This window comes from Panicum virgatum, chromosome 1N (assembly GCF_016808335.1).
Source record: "Panicum virgatum strain AP13 chromosome 1N, P.virgatum_v5, whole genome shotgun sequence".
In the NCBI taxonomy this organism is placed as follows: domain Eukaryota; kingdom Viridiplantae; phylum Streptophyta; class Magnoliopsida; order Poales; family Poaceae; genus Panicum; species Panicum virgatum.
Genome location: NC_053145.1, coordinates 59,066,021 through 59,083,729, shown reverse-complemented (window position 1 = coordinate 59,083,729; position 17,709 = coordinate 59,066,021). Strand labels below are relative to the sequence as shown.

The 17,709-nt window shown below is 46.0% G+C and overlaps 2 protein-coding genes across 4 annotated transcripts; one reads left to right on the top strand and one right to left on the bottom strand.

Annotated features, from left to right (window-relative positions):
* The first annotated feature begins 12,301 nt into the window (after nt 1-12,301).
* LOC120657079 (DNA-directed RNA polymerases IV and V subunit 4-like) lies at nt 12,302-16,056 on the top strand. Of its 3 annotated transcripts, none has more exons than XM_039935331.1 (10): nt 12,302-12,464; nt 12,761-12,908; nt 13,615-13,713; nt 13,865-13,969; nt 14,941-15,052; nt 15,133-15,210; nt 15,326-15,359; nt 15,447-15,515; nt 15,605-15,700; nt 15,791-16,054. In XM_039935331.1, exons 2-9 carry the CDS (start codon nt 12,824-12,826, stop codon nt 15,677-15,679), a joined length of 657 nt encoding a protein of 218 aa, XP_039791265.1. In that variant the 5' UTR covers nt 12,302-12,464; nt 12,761-12,823; the 3' UTR covers nt 15,680-15,700; nt 15,791-16,054. The 3 variants fall into 3 exon arrangements, with proteins under 3 accessions (XP_039791265.1, XP_039791266.1, XP_039791267.1); XM_039935332.1 differs by having other exon boundaries at nt 12,322-12,462; nt 12,766-12,908; nt 15,791-16,056; XM_039935333.1 differs by having other exon boundaries at nt 12,342-12,462; nt 12,766-12,908; nt 15,605-15,696; nt 15,791-16,019.
* Nucleotides 16,057-16,081: 25 nt separating this feature from the next.
* Nucleotides 16,082-17,709, bottom strand: LOC120657078 (probable glycosyltransferase 7). The gene has a single exon (XM_039935330.1). It carries the CDS (start codon nt 17,567-17,569, stop codon nt 16,235-16,237), a length of 1,335 nt encoding a protein of 444 aa, XP_039791264.1. The 5' UTR covers nt 17,570-17,709; the 3' UTR covers nt 16,082-16,234.

Here is a 17,709-nt window from a genome sequence, read left to right as displayed (position 1 = left end):
GACTATCTATCCAACAAATCCGGTCACTTTTCATCCACTAAACACCTTGTGACCGGTAAAATACAAAACCCCTATTTTATACCTTTGTCTTGAGCCCGAGCTTTGCTCATCATCTTCAAAACTCCACACGTTCACAACCAAATCTCTTTCATCCGTGGATCAACATATACTTATTATCTCAAATGAAATCGTTAATCCACAAACCGTTGTCATTAATTACCAAAACTCAAATTAGGGGCCTAGATGCTTTCACGAGCAGCCACAGTTGATGGGGCAGAACTAGCGCAGCGAGCCGGCGTCGTCCTTGGACACGGCCTTGGCCGCCGCGAAGTATTCCTTGACGGTGACGCCGCCGAAGCTGTCATTGTAGAGGGCGTGCAACCCCTTCTTCTCCTCCACCCCTGCTGCGGCCGACCCCGACGACGACCGGGAGAGGGTGGAGCATGGCCACGGGCGTAGCCACGGCTCACGGCAAGCCTGGGCAGGACGCCAGAAGGAGAAACCGAGGAGCTGATGGAGAAGCAGGGGTTCCTCTTAAGCAGAAGATGCACAACGGCCTCTTCTCCCTCGCCGGAACCTCGCCGCCGACGAGGAATCGATCGGTCAAACCGGCGGCCGTCCGATTTTGACCATGGTGCTGGGAGACAGAGGAGGAAGGGGAGATGTGCTCGATGTTGATTTAGATAAGCTGTTGGATTGCATCACTTTTTTTGCTAGCTATTTTGTTTTACATAATAGCTAAATTAGAATTTTTGCTAGTCATGAATACAAGAGCTCTTAGAGATGCTCTAAGTGTTATCTATTCCCATATCTGCCTTGAGTGTCTGCAAGAACCATTTCCAGGTTGCCAGGGACTCCACCTCAGCAACAGCAATGGCTATTGGGTATATGCAATCATTTGGGTCCATGCCAACAACAGTAAGGAGCTGCCCACCAAACTTGGTCTTTATGTGGCATCCATCCAAGCAAATGATAGGCCTACAAGCACTGAGAAACCCTCTCTTGCAAGCATCTAAGGACATGTAACATGTGCTGAAATGGCCTTCACTAAGGTTCAGATTAAATGTAGTTCCATGATTACTCCTCCTCAATTCACAGCCATAATCCCAGAGCTCATTGTACTGTTCTACCTCAGCACCATATATTTTGTTCAGTGCCATCCTCCTTGCTCTCCAAAGTTTGGTCCTTGAGGGAGTCAAATTCCAGTCTTTATGGACAGTTTTGACGAAATTACTCAAGTTCATCTTCTCATCAGCTCTAAAAGTCTCCAAATACTTCTCTGAAAGCCACCTAGCAGAGCAGTGCATCTCTTGAGAACCCACTCTCTCTGACAGTTATGAGATCCACAATAGGTCTTCACCATGAAAGCTTTAGCCTCTGCTGTCAAAGGATGCATACATGTACCATGGACAACCATCTGCGCAGTGTGCTCTAACCCTCATCCTATCATTCCTTAGCATCTTTATCTCCACCCTTTTCCTCAAACTGTATTCTGTAATAGCTTTCCTCAAGATCTCAACAGAAGGAAACAACATCCCCACCTTAAAAATAGGATTGGCCATGTCTTCTTCCTTAAAGGTTTTGAACTTAAAGCATTTCCCATGAGACGATTCTAGCAAGTCCAAGTCATCATCTATTGAATCATAATCATGATCTTCATCATACACAAGCACTTGGTCCTCAGTGCCTATCTTCTTACCCTTTCCTTTACCCTGATCAATGTACTCCTCCACCACATTGTCAACAAAAAGGTCATCATCATCACTTTCAAGCTCATAGTCACTATCCATAAAGTCAGAGTCTCCTTCATCCTCACTGTCAGGCTCACCTTATGAAACTTGGTCAGCCTTACTGCTCTTAAGGTTGCTGTAAAATGATGGCAGCTTTTCCTCTTTCTTCTCTACATAAGTCACCTTTTTGGGACTGAGCACCTTTGGCAGTATAGCAATTGGGTCCAACACAATATCATCATAGGTTTTTGCAACTTGATCTTGGTGATCTAAGTACAACACAAAGTTCTTAACCTTATGAGTTATATGCTTCATCACTATTGTTTCTTCATCTGAGCTCACAATCCTTAAGCCATCAGCCACACACTTGCCAGGCAGCAACCAATAGATCCTAAGCCTGGGTGCACTCACAACACATCCTTGCATTCCAATAAACTCCTCAATCCAGAAAAAGGACCAATTTTCCCCATCACAGTGATCAAACCATGCTATTTGTCCATCCATATACGTCCGGACGTCCGGTTAACCCTAATTCCACAGAAAAAACACCATGATGTACCTCTACTGAGAACTCTGTCGACTCAGGGCCTAAAACAACCATTGCACACCTCAATGAAAGCACAAGAACTCAAGCCACTACCGAAATCAAATCGAAATCGAGACTATAATCAGAAATCCTAGCGCGCACACCATGAGCTACTCCTACCAAACCCTAGCAAGCAGGGCAAAGGAACTCACCATAGTCAGGTGCTAGATCCCCCTCCGTGCGGCGAATCAGAGCCATCGAGCTCCTTGCCACCTCCAATCTCCTTGCGACCTCGTCACCGTCGAACCCCGTCGCCCTCGCCGCCAAACTAGCTCCCCCTTGCTGCGGAAGCCCACCGCTGCCAGTCGACTCCCTCCCCTTTCAGTCGGGGAAGTCGAGGAGACGTCCAGGACTAGGGTTTGATGAAAACTAAAGCGCAGGTTTTTTTTGCAGTGGCAGTCCACGTCGGCAAAGGGTGCTGCGCTAGCGTGTTTTGGACTGCTTATGAACTACTAAACGTAGTTAAGGGACTCAGATGCACGATTTGAGAGTTCAGGGACCCAAGCGAAACTGAGGAACAAGTTTGGGGACCTGTGGTGCAATTTACTCAAAAAAAATGTGAGAGTACTCGCGCGCGAGACACGGGTGGCCGCTGCACATCACTCAGCGGGTCACCTTGCAAATGCAGACGAGAAAAATGATCAGGAACGACGCTAGGCAGGAATGCAGGATAGCTCCATGTCTGCACCGAAGACCGCTACGTTGGTCCTGCCCTATCTTGATGATTTGATGACTTCCTCACATTTTCAGTTCAAGATGATCTCTCCGGTTCATTTTCATCATAGGTAAAAGTAGAATTACATTTAGTTTCAAGCAGTTAGGTAAAACTTGTCTAATGTTTTGAACCAATCAATTAAATTAATAATTTAGTGTAGTTTGGAGTGATTCCTCAACTGCATCAGAGCACTATTCTATGATTTTATTTGTGAGAAATTCATGAACTAATTGGAACAAAAGTAACATGTTAGAAATTTTATTTATGAAACCATTGGTGTTCTAGAAATTTTAAGTTCGGTACAGGTCAATAAAGTCAGCTTTTTACATATAGGTGTTACATAATTTTGATTAACGAACAGATGGGGCAAAACGCAAGTGATGTTTGATGACATGAACGATTCTCGCATATACGCATAGGATAGGTATTCCTTGTAGCTACGTTTTCAGGTTTGTGATCGTGTCGCACCCTACATCGGGGCTCACCGCTGTAGTTGGGAATTGGACCTCGATGTTGAGTTTACCGTTGCCGTAAGTTTCCTTTCTCCCGGTCGATTTTTTCCACCACAGCACATGGTGGGCCCCACTGTGCTCACATATCTTCTCTCCCACCGCATATCCCACTCCTGTGATGATGGAACCCGCTGGGGTTTTCTCCCGATCTTTCGATGAGAGTGGGGGATAACTCGATTTGAGGAGGATCGACGTTGTGCTGCCCGACTACAACACCACAAGGGCTGCGCTGCGCCTTAGCGACAGTTACACCGCCTCCAATTTGTGTTGTTCTTGCTGTGCCAAGAACAACCTTGAACCTGCAAGCAAATCGAAGAACAAGCAAGAACAAGTGGACAAGCAAACAGCACACAGACCTTGCCCAAAGGATAAATTTGATACACACGAAGTTGGGGTTCTGAATCAAGCAAATCGGGTGGTCTAATCGACACACGCGTTTACAAGGAAGTAGCAGCAGCTAAACTTACAACCAAACAAAACCCAAGTCTCAAATGGTGGCTGCTGGTGGTTTATATAGGTGGGGGAGCAGCCAAGAGGCGTGGGGGGTGTAAACCCTAACTTAAAATGGGCCCCTAGTGGGCTGAACTAGATACAAGGGCCTCAGCCCAAGACTGGAAGACTGAACGTCATTTTGGCGATTCTGCTTAGCTCCTTTGGAATTTCATCTTGAGGTTGGATCCATCTGAAAGTAGACTTCAGGAGCTTTCCAACAAGTACTCATGGGCTTCAAACAATATTCAGAGCTAAGAGTTATGGCCTTCCGAAGTTGCCCCTTCCTGGAGGTCCGAACTGGTATGGTCCGATCTGATCATCCACACTCGCTTTCTTGTCGTGTTTGCTCTCCCTCCAATCTGGTTCATGTCCCAAGTTCCTAAGAATAAGAAAAGCATCACAAGAATTTAGTAGTACCCCATTCATGGATGATGGTTTATGGACAGCGAGGAACGAGTTTACCTGATAATTTAGCTCTCGTGCACGAGCTCTTGTCATTGGTCCTTGCTGCGTAGTAGGCATGGGTGTATCATTGGGAGGGATGTCCTCATCATCCTCCCCTTCTTGCATTTGAGTCGTCCTCGACTCAAGTTCATCTTCCTCACCCAAATATGGTTTCAAATCTGTAATGTTAAATGTGGGGCTAACCCCAAAATCTGCAGGCAACTCAAGTTTGTATGCATTATCATTGATCTTAGCTACAACTTTAAAAGGGCCATCAGCTCTCGGAAGCAACTTTGACTTCCTCAAATCAGGAAACCGATCCTTTCTCAAGTGCAGCCAAACCAAATCACCTGGTTCAAAAGTGACATGCTTCTTTCCTCTGCTACCAGCAAGTTTATATTTAGCATTTATGGTTTATATGGTCTCCTTTGTGGTCTCATGCATTTTCAACATCAACTCACCACGTTGTTTAGCATCAAAATTCAATCTCTCAGAAGTTGGTAGAGGCAGCAAATCAATAGGGGCTCGAGGCACAAAACCATAAACAATCTCAAAAGGGCTCTTTTTAGTAGTAGAATGTTGTGAACGGTTGTAAGCAAACTCAACATGAGGCAAACATTCTTCCCACATTTTTATGTTCTTTTTCAAAATAGCCCTAAGCATGGTAGATAAAGTTCTATTCACAACCTCAGTTTGTCCATCAGTTTGGGGATGACATGTAGTGGAAAATAGCAGCTTAGTACCTAATTTAGCCCACAAAGTTCTCCAAAAATGACTAAGAAATTTTGCATCACGATCTGAAACAATTGTGTTTGGCAGACCATGCAAACGAACAATTTCACGAAAGAACAAATCAGCAACATGAGTAGCATCATCGGTCTTATGACATGGTATGAAATGTGCCATCTTAGAAAATCTATCCACAACCACAAAAACACTATCCCTCCCCTTCTTTGTTCTAGGCAGTCCTAAAACAAAGTCCATTGAAATATCCTCCCATGGTGCATTTGGAACAGGTAGAGGCATGTACAAACCATGAGGATTAAGGCGTGACTTAGCTTTTTGGCATGTTGTGCAGCGAGCAACAAATCTCTCCACGTCCCTCCGCATCTTGGGCCAAAAGAAATGATCAGCAAGGATGTCTTCTGTCTTCTTCACACCAAAGTGTCCCATCAGCCCTCCTCCATGTGCTTCCTGCAGTAATAACAAACGCACGGAGCTAGCTGGAATGCATAGCTTGTTAGCTCTAAAAACAAACCCACCAGTTAGGACAAATTTGTTCCAAGTTTTCCCCTCCTTACAGTTCAGCAACACATCCTTAAAATCATCATCATGAGCATATTGTGCTTTAATCGTTTCCAAGCCGAAAATTTTGCAATCAAGTTGGGACAGCATAGTGTAACGCCTAGACAAAGCATTAGCAATGACATTCTCCTTCTCTTTCTTGTGTTTGATGACATAAGGGAAAGATTCAATGAATTCAACCCATTTAGCATGCCTACGATTCAGTTTTGCTTGACTTCGAATGTGTTTTAAGGACTCATGATCAGAATGTATAACAAACTCTTTGGGCCACAAATAGTGCTGCCAAGTTTCCAAAGTTCGAACTAAAGCAAGCAATTCCTTATCGTAAGTAGAATAGTTCAAGCTAGGTCCACTCAATTTCTCACTGAAATATGCTACAGGCTTACCATCTTGCAGCAGCACGCCACCCAACCCAATTCCACTAGCATCACATTCAAGTTCAAATGTTTTATTGAAATCTGGAAGTTGGAGCAAGGGTGCATGAGTTAACTTATCTTTGAGCACGCTGAAAGCATCCTGTTGAGCTGCAGCCCAAGTGAAGGTTGTACCCTTCTTAGTGAGTTCATGCAACGGGGCTGCAATGGTGCTAAAGTCCTTCACAAAGCGACGATAAAATCCAGCAAGTCCTAGAAAGCTTCGCACTTGGGTGACCGTTGTGGGAACCGGCCAGCTGTGAATGGCTTCAACCTTGGCTTGATCGACTTGAATTCCCTGCGGTGTCACAACATAGCCAAGAAAAGAGACTCGATCTGTGCAAAAGGTGCACTTCTCAAGGTTACCAAACAAATGTGCATCACGGAGAGCATCCAAAACAGCACGCAAATGATCAAGATGGTCTTCTAGTGATTTGCTATAGATCAGAATGTCATCAAAATATACCACAACAAATCTGCCAATGAAAGCGCGTAAAACTTCATTCATTAATCTCATGAAAGTGCTGGGTGCATTAGTGAGACCAAAAGGCATGACTAACCACTCATATAGACCGAATTTAGTTTTAAACGCTGTTTTCCATTCATCTCCTAACTTCATGCGAATCTGGTGGTAACCACTACGCAAATCAATTTTCGAGAACACAATTGAGCCACTCAATTCATCAAGCATATCATCTAGCCTAGGGATAGGATGACGATATCTGATAGTTATGTTATTAATCGCTCGGCAATCTACACACATGCGCCAAGATCCATCTTTCTTAGGAACCAAAAGGATAGGAACAGCGCAGGGGCTCAGGGACTCACGCACGTAACCTTTGTCGAGCAATTCTTGCACTTGGCGCTGAATTTCTTTAGTTTCTTCAGGGTTGGTCCTGTATGGTGCACGATTGGGCAAGGAGGTCCCGGGAATAAGGTCAATCTGGTGCTCAATCCCACGAATTGGTGGCAGCCCCGGTGGCACCTCCTTTGGAAAAACATCCGCATACTCCTGCAAAAGTTTAGTGACAACAGGGGGCAAGGAAAGAGGTATGTCCTGAAGTGAAAACAAGGTTTGTTTGCAAATCAAGGCATAGCAAACAGCAGTGGTAGTATCAATCTCATCCAAATCAGATTTAGTAGCAATGAAACATGCCCCTTTCAGCTTGATCTCATTTCTGTTATCATGAACAGATTTGGCACTTCTCTTTTTGTGCTTCTCAAGTTCGTTTGCCACAATCTGATTTTCACTTTTAGCCTGTTCCTGATTCTTCATTTTACTAGCTCTAGTAAGTTCATCTTTTAAAATTGCTTCAGGAGACATTGGATGCAACACAATCCTTTTATCATGGTGTTGGAAGGAATACTGATTTGATCTACCATGATGCATAGAATCTTTATCAAATTGCCATGGCCTTCCTAGCAGAATACTACATGCTTGCATTGGCACAACATCACATTCAACAACATCTTTATAGGATCCGATGGCAAGATTAATTCGCACAAGTTTTGTTACCTTTGCCTTACCGGTGTTATTCAGCCATTGAATGCAATATGGATGCGGGTGTGGTTGGGTGGTAAGCGCAAGCTTCCCCACCATGTCGCTGCTGGCCAAGTTGTTGCAGCTACCTCCATCGATGATCACTCGACACGAACGCTCTTTGATGACACACTTTGTTTGGAACAATGTGTGCCGCTGATTTTGCTCCGCTTTCTCCATTTGTGCGCTCAGCACACGCTGCACAATTAGGCTCTCATAGCGGTCGGCTTCAGCTGCATTAATATGTTCTTCCGAGCAGCCCTCACTTCCTGCATGGTCAGCCGCAAGCAATGCAAGTATATCTTCATCAAGTTCACTAGCAGATGAGTACTCACCATCATTTTTTACCACCAAAACACGCTTGCTTGGGCAGTCACGCATGACATGTCCAAATCCCTTGCAGCGGTGGCACTGAACATCTCTTGTTCTACCTGTGGATGCCACCGATGAAGTGGTTGCAGCAGGTTTTTGCGTTGTCTTTGCTGCTGAATTTGCAGGGTTGTCACGAGGCTTGTCGCTAGAAGGTGGGGCTGCTGTTCGAGCTGACGATGAATAAGGTGCAGCAACACGTCCAGTTGATGGAATGCTTGAGCGGGGCTGCGTGGAAAAATTCCTCCCTGCAGAAATGTTAGTCCTGGTACTTGCACGTCGTCCCTGCACTTCCCTTTCAGCTTTGCAAGCAAGATGGAACAAACGGGTTATGTTAGTGTACTCTTTATAAGCAAGGATGTCCTGAATTTCCCGGTTTAACCCGCCCAAAAATCTAGCCATAGCAGGTTCCACATCCTCCTCTAAATTGCAGCGTAGCATGCCCATTTGCAGCTCTTGATAGTATTCTTCTACACTTTTAGTACCTTGTTTTAACTGCTGCAGCTGGTTTAAAAGATCACGTGCATAGTAAGATGGAACAAATCTAGCCCTCATAATCCGTTTCAAAGCATCCCAAGTTTGTGGCATGTTATTAGGATTTTTCTTGCTATGTTCTATCCACCAAACGGAAGCAAAATCAGTGAATTCACTAGTTGCAGCCCTAACACATGCATTTTCAGGAAAATCATGACAAGTAAATTTTTGTTCAACAGCCATCTCCCAAGTAAGATAAGCATCTGGATCATATTTACCATCAAAAGAGGGTATCTTAAATTTTATCTTACTGAAAGCAATGTCATTGTTATGTACCTCATGTGGACGTTGTCCACCCATACCTCGACGGTTACGACGTAGATGTCGCTGGCCTCGATCCTCAACTTCGGTGTCAGCAGCATAATCAGCACCTGAATTTTTTGCGCCGTCCTCATCCTCTTCGCCACGTCCTCTATGCTGATCATTCGTCTTCGCGTGGAGCTCATCAAAGCGCCTTAGAAGAGCAGCGAGACTCTTGTCCACGCGAGCAACCGTCGTCTCCAAACCTGCAAGCTTGGTGTTGTTGGAAATCTGTGCGGCCTCCATTTGCCCAATCTTCTCATTTATCACTTGCAAATCATTATCAATTCCAAGGGTGTACTCCCTCACTTGCTTTTGAAAATGCTGTACAATGCCTTTGGTGCGAGGTGTAAGCAGACCTCCACCATCCTCATCCTCACTCCCTACACCTGCCATGGTTAGCTTGCAGCAAACAAAGTCACAAGAAGTTGCCTACCAACTAAAGGAAATAGGTGGTGGCACACTATATGTTCACTCACACTTAGCCATTCAAGTTCTTACATGTTCTTACCAAGCAAGGCAGGAGGTGTCGGCAGCCAGCAAGAACAACACAAATGGTTACACAAGCACAACCCCGTGATGTAGTAGATAATTTGTGGAGCTATAGGTGGCTGCAAACAAGGCAAATCAAGGTACAGCTAGAACCACATTAGTCAAAGCAAGTTGAATAGACATTCATTGATGGTCCTATGCTGGTCCTAGTGCCAAATCAAGCTAGAGACGTGAGCCCGAACACAAATGTTGTCACACACCAAGACAGCAAGGAATGCAAGAAAACAACAGCTCTATTCCCTTCACTTTTTTTTTCTCTTCTCTTCTCTTTTTTTTTGCTCTTTCTTTTTCAGGGGCTAAAACTCTTTTGAAAACCCAACAATCCAAACAAAGGGATTGCTGCACACAACTCCTTTGAAATCAGTTCCAACGTCTCAACTTTCAGACAGCAGGTCGCGAATCTCAAGTGCTATTGCGACGAGCTCAGAAGGAGTTAGGGAGCAAATTTAGATCCGTTGGAAAGAACACGAGATAACCTTTCCAGATTGTATTTAAACATTTGAATCGGACATGTAACACAAGATATAGGACTGTTTTCTTCCAGTGCTCAGATCTAGGAAGATGGATTCGTGGTGGCAGAAATGACAGCGGAAATATGAATAGATTTGGTGGATCTCGTGGTGACTAAAACGTGACCAGAACTCAAAACTCTAAAGATTGAACCACTAAGAACCAGCAACTAGCCCAAACAATGCAACTGAAAACTCAACAAGCAAAGAACTAAGCAGAACAGCAAAAGCTCAAACTTGTTGGTGGGATTTTCAGATCTAGCCTATTTTTGTGTAGTTTTCTGGACTGTAGGTAAAGGAATGGGTAGAATCTCTCACCGAAAAAAACCTTGCTCTGATTACCACATGATGGAACCCGCTGGGGTTTTCTCCCGATCTTTCGATGAGAGTGGGGGATAACTCGATTTGAGGAGGATCGACGTTGTGCTGCCCGACTACAACACCACAAGGGCTGCGCTGCGCCTTAGCGACAGTTACACCGCCTCCAATTTGTGTTGTTCTTGCTGTGCCAAGAACAACCTTGAACCTGCAAGCAAATCGAAGAACAAGCAAGAACAAGTGGACAAGCAAACAGCACACAGACCTTGCCCAAAGGATAAATTTGATACACACGAAGTTGGGGTTCTGAATCAAGCAAATCGGGTGGTCTAATCGACACACGCGTTTACAAGGAAGTAGCAGCAGCTAAACTTACAACCAAACAAAACCCAAGTCTCAAATGGTGGCTGCTGGTGGTTTATATAGGTGGGGGAGCAGCCAAGAGGCGTGGGGGGTGTAAACCCTAACTTAAAATGGGCCCCTAGTGGGCTGAACTAGATACAAGGGCCTCAGCCCAAGACTGGAAGACTGAACGTCATTTTGGCGATTCTGCTTAGCTCCTTTGGAATTTCATCTTGAGGTTGGATCCATCTGAAAGTAGACTTCAGGAGCTTTCCAACAAGTACTCATGGGCTTCAAACAATATTCAGAGCTAAGAGTTATGGCCTTCCGAAGTTGCCCCTTCCTGGAGGTCCGAACTGGTATGGTCCGATCTGATCATCCACACTCGCTTTCTTGTCGTGTTTGCTCTCCCTCCAATCTGGTTCATGTCCCAAGTTCCTAAGAATAAGAAAAGCATCACAAGAATTTAGTAGTACCCCATTCATGGATGATGGTTTATGGACAGCGAGGAACGAGTTTACTTGATAATTTAGCTCTCGTGCACGAGCTCTTGTCATTGGTCCTTGCTGTGTAGTAGGCATGGGTGTATCATTGGGAGGGATGTCCTCATCATGTGACCCCCTCCTCCTCACCCGCTCCCTTCCTCCTCTATCTCCTTTTCTCTTTCAACTTCTGGATCTGGATCCAGACGGCGGCGGCGCTTCCCGGCGAGCGGCGCGGCGGCGGCCCGACGGCGGCGCCGGGGAGGCGGCGTGGTGGGGAGGCATGGTGGGCCGGCGACGGAGGTGGCGGCGAGGAGCGGAGGCGGTGCAGCAAGCCGATGGCGCGGAGGAAGCGCCGCCGCGCGCCGCCGTCGGGTTGTTTTTTTTCCTTTTTTTAATCTAAATAAAACATTTTCTATCTCAATTTTTAATGTAATTTTTTTTCAATTGATTTTTGCATAAATTTTTTCTCGTAAATTTTTTCCTATCTCTTTAGATTTTTTTTCATCTCTCTTGAATTTTTTTTATCTGTCTAAAATTTTTCTTGAAATATTTTTCTCTCTCTAAAATTCCCCTTGAATTTTTTTTTCTCTCCGAAAATGTTTTTTAAACTTTTTCTAAACCTTATTTTATCACAAAACGACAAAAATTTACTAAAAAAGGAAAAAAACCTGTCCAAAGATCGATCGTAAGAGCAACCACAATGTTGCAGCAAAGTAGTCCATAGTGATTTTAATATTATGTATCAGCTAGCCGAAACATTGTGGAGCTAGTCCATAAAGCAGTCCATAACTAAAACTATCCATAGTCCTATGGGCTGTCCATAAAGAATAAAAAAACTATTTCTTCTCTTTAGTGGCTCTCTCTCCCTTTCCTCCCACATATGGACTATCCAGTCTAGTATATACTCTCTCCGTCCCAAAATAAATGCAATTCTATGGTTCAAAATTTATCCCACAAAGAATGCAACTTTGACTAAACAATCACAAAAGACAGGAGTTTCCGGAAACTTCTCACACAAAAAACAATCAAATGTCTAGATTTTCGTACAAAAGACAAGGGGCAATTTGGTAATTTGTATTTAGTCTTGGTTTACGTGTTCGGTACTAGAATTGCATTTATTTTGGGACGGAGGAGTCAAAGACAAAAATAACTCGCCTTAACCTTCCCCTTCTCTGGAACTCTCCTTTTCAACCTTGGGTTTTCACCTTCCCCTTCTCTCGAACTCTCTCCACCCTGGCGGCGACGATTGGGCGAGCGGCGGCGCCATTTTTCACGTCCTCGCCCAGCCCTTTGCCGGCGACGAGCGCATCCTCCAGGTATGCCGGCCCCTTCTCTCTCCTTCTGCTGTGCGAGGCGGAGCACCCCAAACCCTAACAAAACTATTTGTATTCGGATCTGAATCCAGTTACAATATATTACCTACTAACTTCGATTTCGTATGCAAACATTATCGGGTGTACATGTGTACACCCATGTCCTATGCTGGGTCCGCTCCTGCTCTTGTGTCCTCCATGGTGATTTAGGGAAGGACTATGTATGATGGGAAAGATTCTTCACCTAAGGCTCTAACACTATTTGCTTTGCAATTTTGTGTTTATAATTTAAATATGATAATGCAGGTTTTGAGAGCAGAACTTGTGCGCATCTTTTGGTTAAGAGTCTCAACAAGTTTTGCCAATGGATCGAGTACCGAATGGAAAGCACAAGCGTTCTGTCAACCGGTCAGAAGTTGTTGTTGTTGATTCAGATTCTGACTCTGAAGGTAACCGCAAATTCAGTTTTCAGTTTTCATGTTACGAATTTTGCCATTCTATAACTCATGAAATGCTCCAGCACCCTTTTAACACATTTATTTATGATTGAACTCTTGACATTCTGGACATGCCGTGTAAGACATGTTTGCTGTTCTCTTGTATAGCGTTTATTACATGTAAGGATGCCCCTAGGACTAGTTCTTTGAGGGGAGGAAAAAGAGTACCTGACATCATTGTTTGTGTTTGGTTTTAATCATTAGATTCCAAAACTCTATAGCAGTGCCCATCAGCTTTTATTGGCCGGCTTCATACAGTTGATATACTACTAAAGAAAAAAAATTCGGCATACGAATTGGAGCTGTCCGTGTTATTTTATTCATATAGCATGCATTCATGGTCTTGTCATTGACACTGATTAAATGTAAATGCACATATCATTTTGATTGCAAGTGCACTACAAACTACTCTTGAATCATGATTTGTGGGTGCACTGTGCACATAACAGCTGCCAGGTGGTGATAATTGAGCTCAACATATGGTGTATGATTGTATTTGATTTTCAATATTATGATAAGAGCAAATATGGGACATTGGAACCCCATTACATCAAGAAAATTCGGAAAGATATGACGTAGCTAATGTTACTGCCCATGAATAATGTTATGCATGGTCGAAATTAAAACCTGCAGCACTGATATCCCTTCCTGTTTTTAGGTTTTGTGGAAGAGCTTACTCCTGTTCATTCCAAGTCAAACGGGAAGGCTTCATCTGGGAGCCTAAAAGCTGGTGGAAAGGGTTCGTCTTTCTCTAAAGGTATGCATGCACAATGCTACTACACATGACCCCCCTAGAAAGTTACTTAAATATTTGTGCTATAGATCAGAGTGTTTACCTCTGTACTGTAGTTACATTTTTTTTCTTCACATGTTATGTTCCTAGTGTTAATTTTTATCTCCCTTTTTAGGAGAAGTAAGCCAAGGAAAGGGATACAGTGGTGGCAAAGGTGGAAAGGGCTCTTCATCAAATGTAGTGCTTACTAAGTCTGATGCAGAACTAAAGCTGGAGCTTGGTCAGTTCCCTTCAGTGAAATTCTCAACATGCAGCTTATTTTGATGCTAATTACTCAATCTTCTAATGCTGAAATAGACTATTAGTGATAGGGCGCTATGGTTTTCGGGCCATTCTAGGAATCTAGGCCCAAATTTTAGTGGTTCATGTTGTGAAAAGAAGGCCCACCTGTGTCTGGTTTGGTAATTCGCTAGGTGTGTTTTTGGTATCTCAAGTTTTGAACTCATGCTGCTTGGCTTTGGGAGTTCTTCCCCACTTTATTGTACCTGTTCTTCACCTTGAGAAAACTAGGGTTAGGGAGGGTCTGTATAAGGACTAGTGGACTGGACAGTGGCTTTTTCCTCAACATATCTTCATAATCAAGTTATGGACCATATGAAGATTAGACGGTGGTTTGTGAGCGATTGGAACGTGTCTTTATTTGTTGCCTACACTTGTATAGTTGTATTTTGTTATCAACAATGGATTAAATGTTCTTGCTGGCCCCTTGTATTTTGTCCTGCATAAATTTTCAATTTCCCCTCCCATTTGTAAATCTGGTCATTCATCTCTTAAGTTGGTAAGCTTGATCTGGTTCTTGCATGTATCTGTTTGTAGAAGTGTGAGATAGTGAGTGGGTGTTGTTATTAAGCAATTTTTTGCATGTTGATGTATGCACACACAGTGTTTGGGAAAATGCATTAAAAATTAGCTATATTTGTGTTGTCCTGGCATGTGTTTTGAGCTCAAATGTCATCTTAGTGATATACAAGACATTCCTATGTTCATGTGATTTTATATGTGTGTGTGTGTGTGTGTGGAACGGCTGGTATGTCTTATGGCATTGTGAATGTTGTATGCTGACACTATTCTGAATGCGCAGTAGTCTGATTTCCATGAGCCCTTATCTCTAAATAAGTCGTATAACCTTATCCTGCGACCTTCCCTTGTAATCACAAGAATGGAAATAATTTGTGCTGTTATTGGTTGCAGATATCCCTCCAAACTCTAAGATGCTAATGAATTGTGAAGCAGCTGAACTGTTGCAAGAAATTCACGAGCATATGGCTATCTTATCAGAGGATCCCAAAATCAAAATTCCTGAGTAAGAATATTGCTGTTTGTGTTTTCTTCAAGTCTCTTAGCTGTTCAGCTTCTCTATACTCGTCGTTGTTGCTTGTGCAGGTCATTTGACAAAGCTTTCCAATATGCAAAAGATGGAAACCATTTCAGAACTGCTAGCTCTGTAAAACAAGCTCTGGAGTATCCTTTATTTATTAAGGCTATAGAGCTATTAGAAGTAACATCTTATTATAGAGTTGTATCAATTCATCAAGCGTGCATGTTAGCAGTTCAGTTCCTTGACTTGTTGCTGTAGACCACTTAAAATATGTGGTGTTAATGATGGCGAGGTTAGTTAATTTCTTCTTCCTGTCTTGACTTTTCTTTATGTAGCACCACCCTCATCTAACTCCTCCACTTTTGTGTGCTTGCAACAGATATGCATGATAGCAAACATTGGGCCAGAGACTGTTGAAGAGGTCTATGCACTGGTGCCATCTCGCAAGGTCAGCCTCTTTCTTGGCACTTCAGTACTCTTATATTCTGAACCTGCCATCATCAAACTTTTGTAAAATCCAAATTTGTTTCTATCCAGGCGAATAGGTCAGTTAATGAAGGTCCAATCACTGAAGTTCTTGCTGCTCTCGCTAACATAAAAGCAGTCAAGTGAATCTCCAATGGAGCTAGGCAGGTAAACCCATGCACAGATGTTTGAATAACACCCCTATCCTGATTGAACATCTTTCTTACTGGCCTCCATTGTCTCCTGAATCTGAAGCAGCAATGTTGCTGATCAAGGAACTTGGAATCTACAAACGGCCTCCATTACGTGTAAAAACCGTAGCATGTGCTGCATGAACTCTAGGATATCTAACTGCTGAAGTGCAGATTCAGCTGAGTGGTTGAACTAGTCTATTCAGCTGAGTGGTTGAACTAGTCTACTCAGAGCTGTTAAGCACTGTGCACTTGTGGCTACTAGCTTGAACAATGAAGCTGTTGACTAGCTGACATCTGTTTATCTGTTGCCATCTGTTGATTCGTGCCTCTCGACGTATCCGTATCTGTTTACTTCCGAGTTTGTGCGCAGTACTCATTGAGAATCAGCAGCGAAGGCTACTGTGACTAAGTACACGTCTTAAGTTATGAAGCCGAAAGAATTACAGCATGACGTTTTGCTGCGGACCTCACGTCGATCAGCCGCACCCACAGACGCTTGACTTGCTGGTCACTGACTAGCGGTCGCGGGGTAATCGAACGGCAGCGGCTGCACGTCGTCGCTGAGCGGCCCAGCGTGCCGGAACCCGTACGCCCTGAGCACCTGGTCGTCGGCGAAGTTGAGCGCGCGGCGCATGCCCTCGTCGCAGCTGGCCCCGGTGTAGTGCTCGTTCCGCTGCCCGCTGCAGGGCTGGCACCCCGTGAAGTGCGTCACGAAGGGCCGGCGCCACCCGTTCACCCCGGCCTCCGCCAGCCCGGCCCCCGCCAGCGCGGCGTTCCTCGCCGCGGCGCGCGCCGCGTGCTCGACCTCCGCGCGCCGCCGTCGCAGCGCTGCCGAGCCCGGTCGCCGCTCCATGGCCTCGTACCGCTCCGTGATGTTGCCGAGCCGCCCCACGATCTCCAGCCAGTAGCCCTCAAAGTAGTAGTCGCTCTCGAGGAACACCTTCTCCCGCCACGGGCTGCCGCTCTGCAGCAGCATGTACACGAGCGCCGACTGGTCGTCCGACTCGTCAAACACCTTGTCCCCGAACGTGGACTTGAGCACGGTACCCCAGCGCCGGTAGTCCGGGGAGTCGGGACCCATGGCGGCCCAGGCGTCCATTAAGTCGAGCGACCACTGGCAGTTCCGGATGAGGAACACCCCCGCGTTGAGGCTGGTCCAGGACCTGGCCTCGAAGACGAGGCGCGGCCATCCGTGGACGACGAGGTTGTGGCCGCGGTACCGGCGCAGCGGGGGGCGGAAGTCCATGTCTGTGAGCACGGCGTCCGAGTCCACCCACCACACCCACTCCGCCTCCGGGTGCGCCACCATGGCGGCGCGGATCGCCGGTATCTTGGCCCAGTACCGGTCCATCGACGGCCGCAGCAGCGCCGTGTTGTACAGCAGCTGCACGCCGTGGAGCCGGCAGTAGTCAACCTTGTTCTTCAGCAGCCGCGTCAGCGTGTGGTCGCCGCCGGGGGCCCCGCACGGCGCCGGCTGCGAGCCGGACACCATCAGGACGCGCTCCCCGCCGCGGGAGAGCTCCGGGTGCGCGCGCGCCCACCCGGCGCGCTTCTCGTCCCACCCCGCGATGGGCCGGTCCACGGTGTACGCCAGCGCCGGGTCATCGTAGAACGTGCGGCGGCCACCGCCGCCCGCGGCGCGCAGGGCGGCCGCTCCCTCGTAGTAGGAGTCCGGCCGGGCGAACGGGTTGGCGAGCGCGAGCAGCAGCACGGTGGCGACGACGGCGCCCGCGGCGAAGAGGAGCGCGTCAACGAGCAACGACGGCTTCGCGGCGCGCTGCGGCATCGTGAGCTCTCGCTCTGGATGCACACTGCGCACGAAGGCGTGTCGCGCCACATACATAACTGACGTTCTGGCCGCGGCGGGAACAGTAGGGGTTTTGGCGTCCCGGCCACGTACGCCAGAGGCCGGGAGCCCGACTGGAGATTGGTCGTGGATGGCAGCGAGCCGCGGCGCCGGCGTCGGCGCGAGGCCAATCCCGT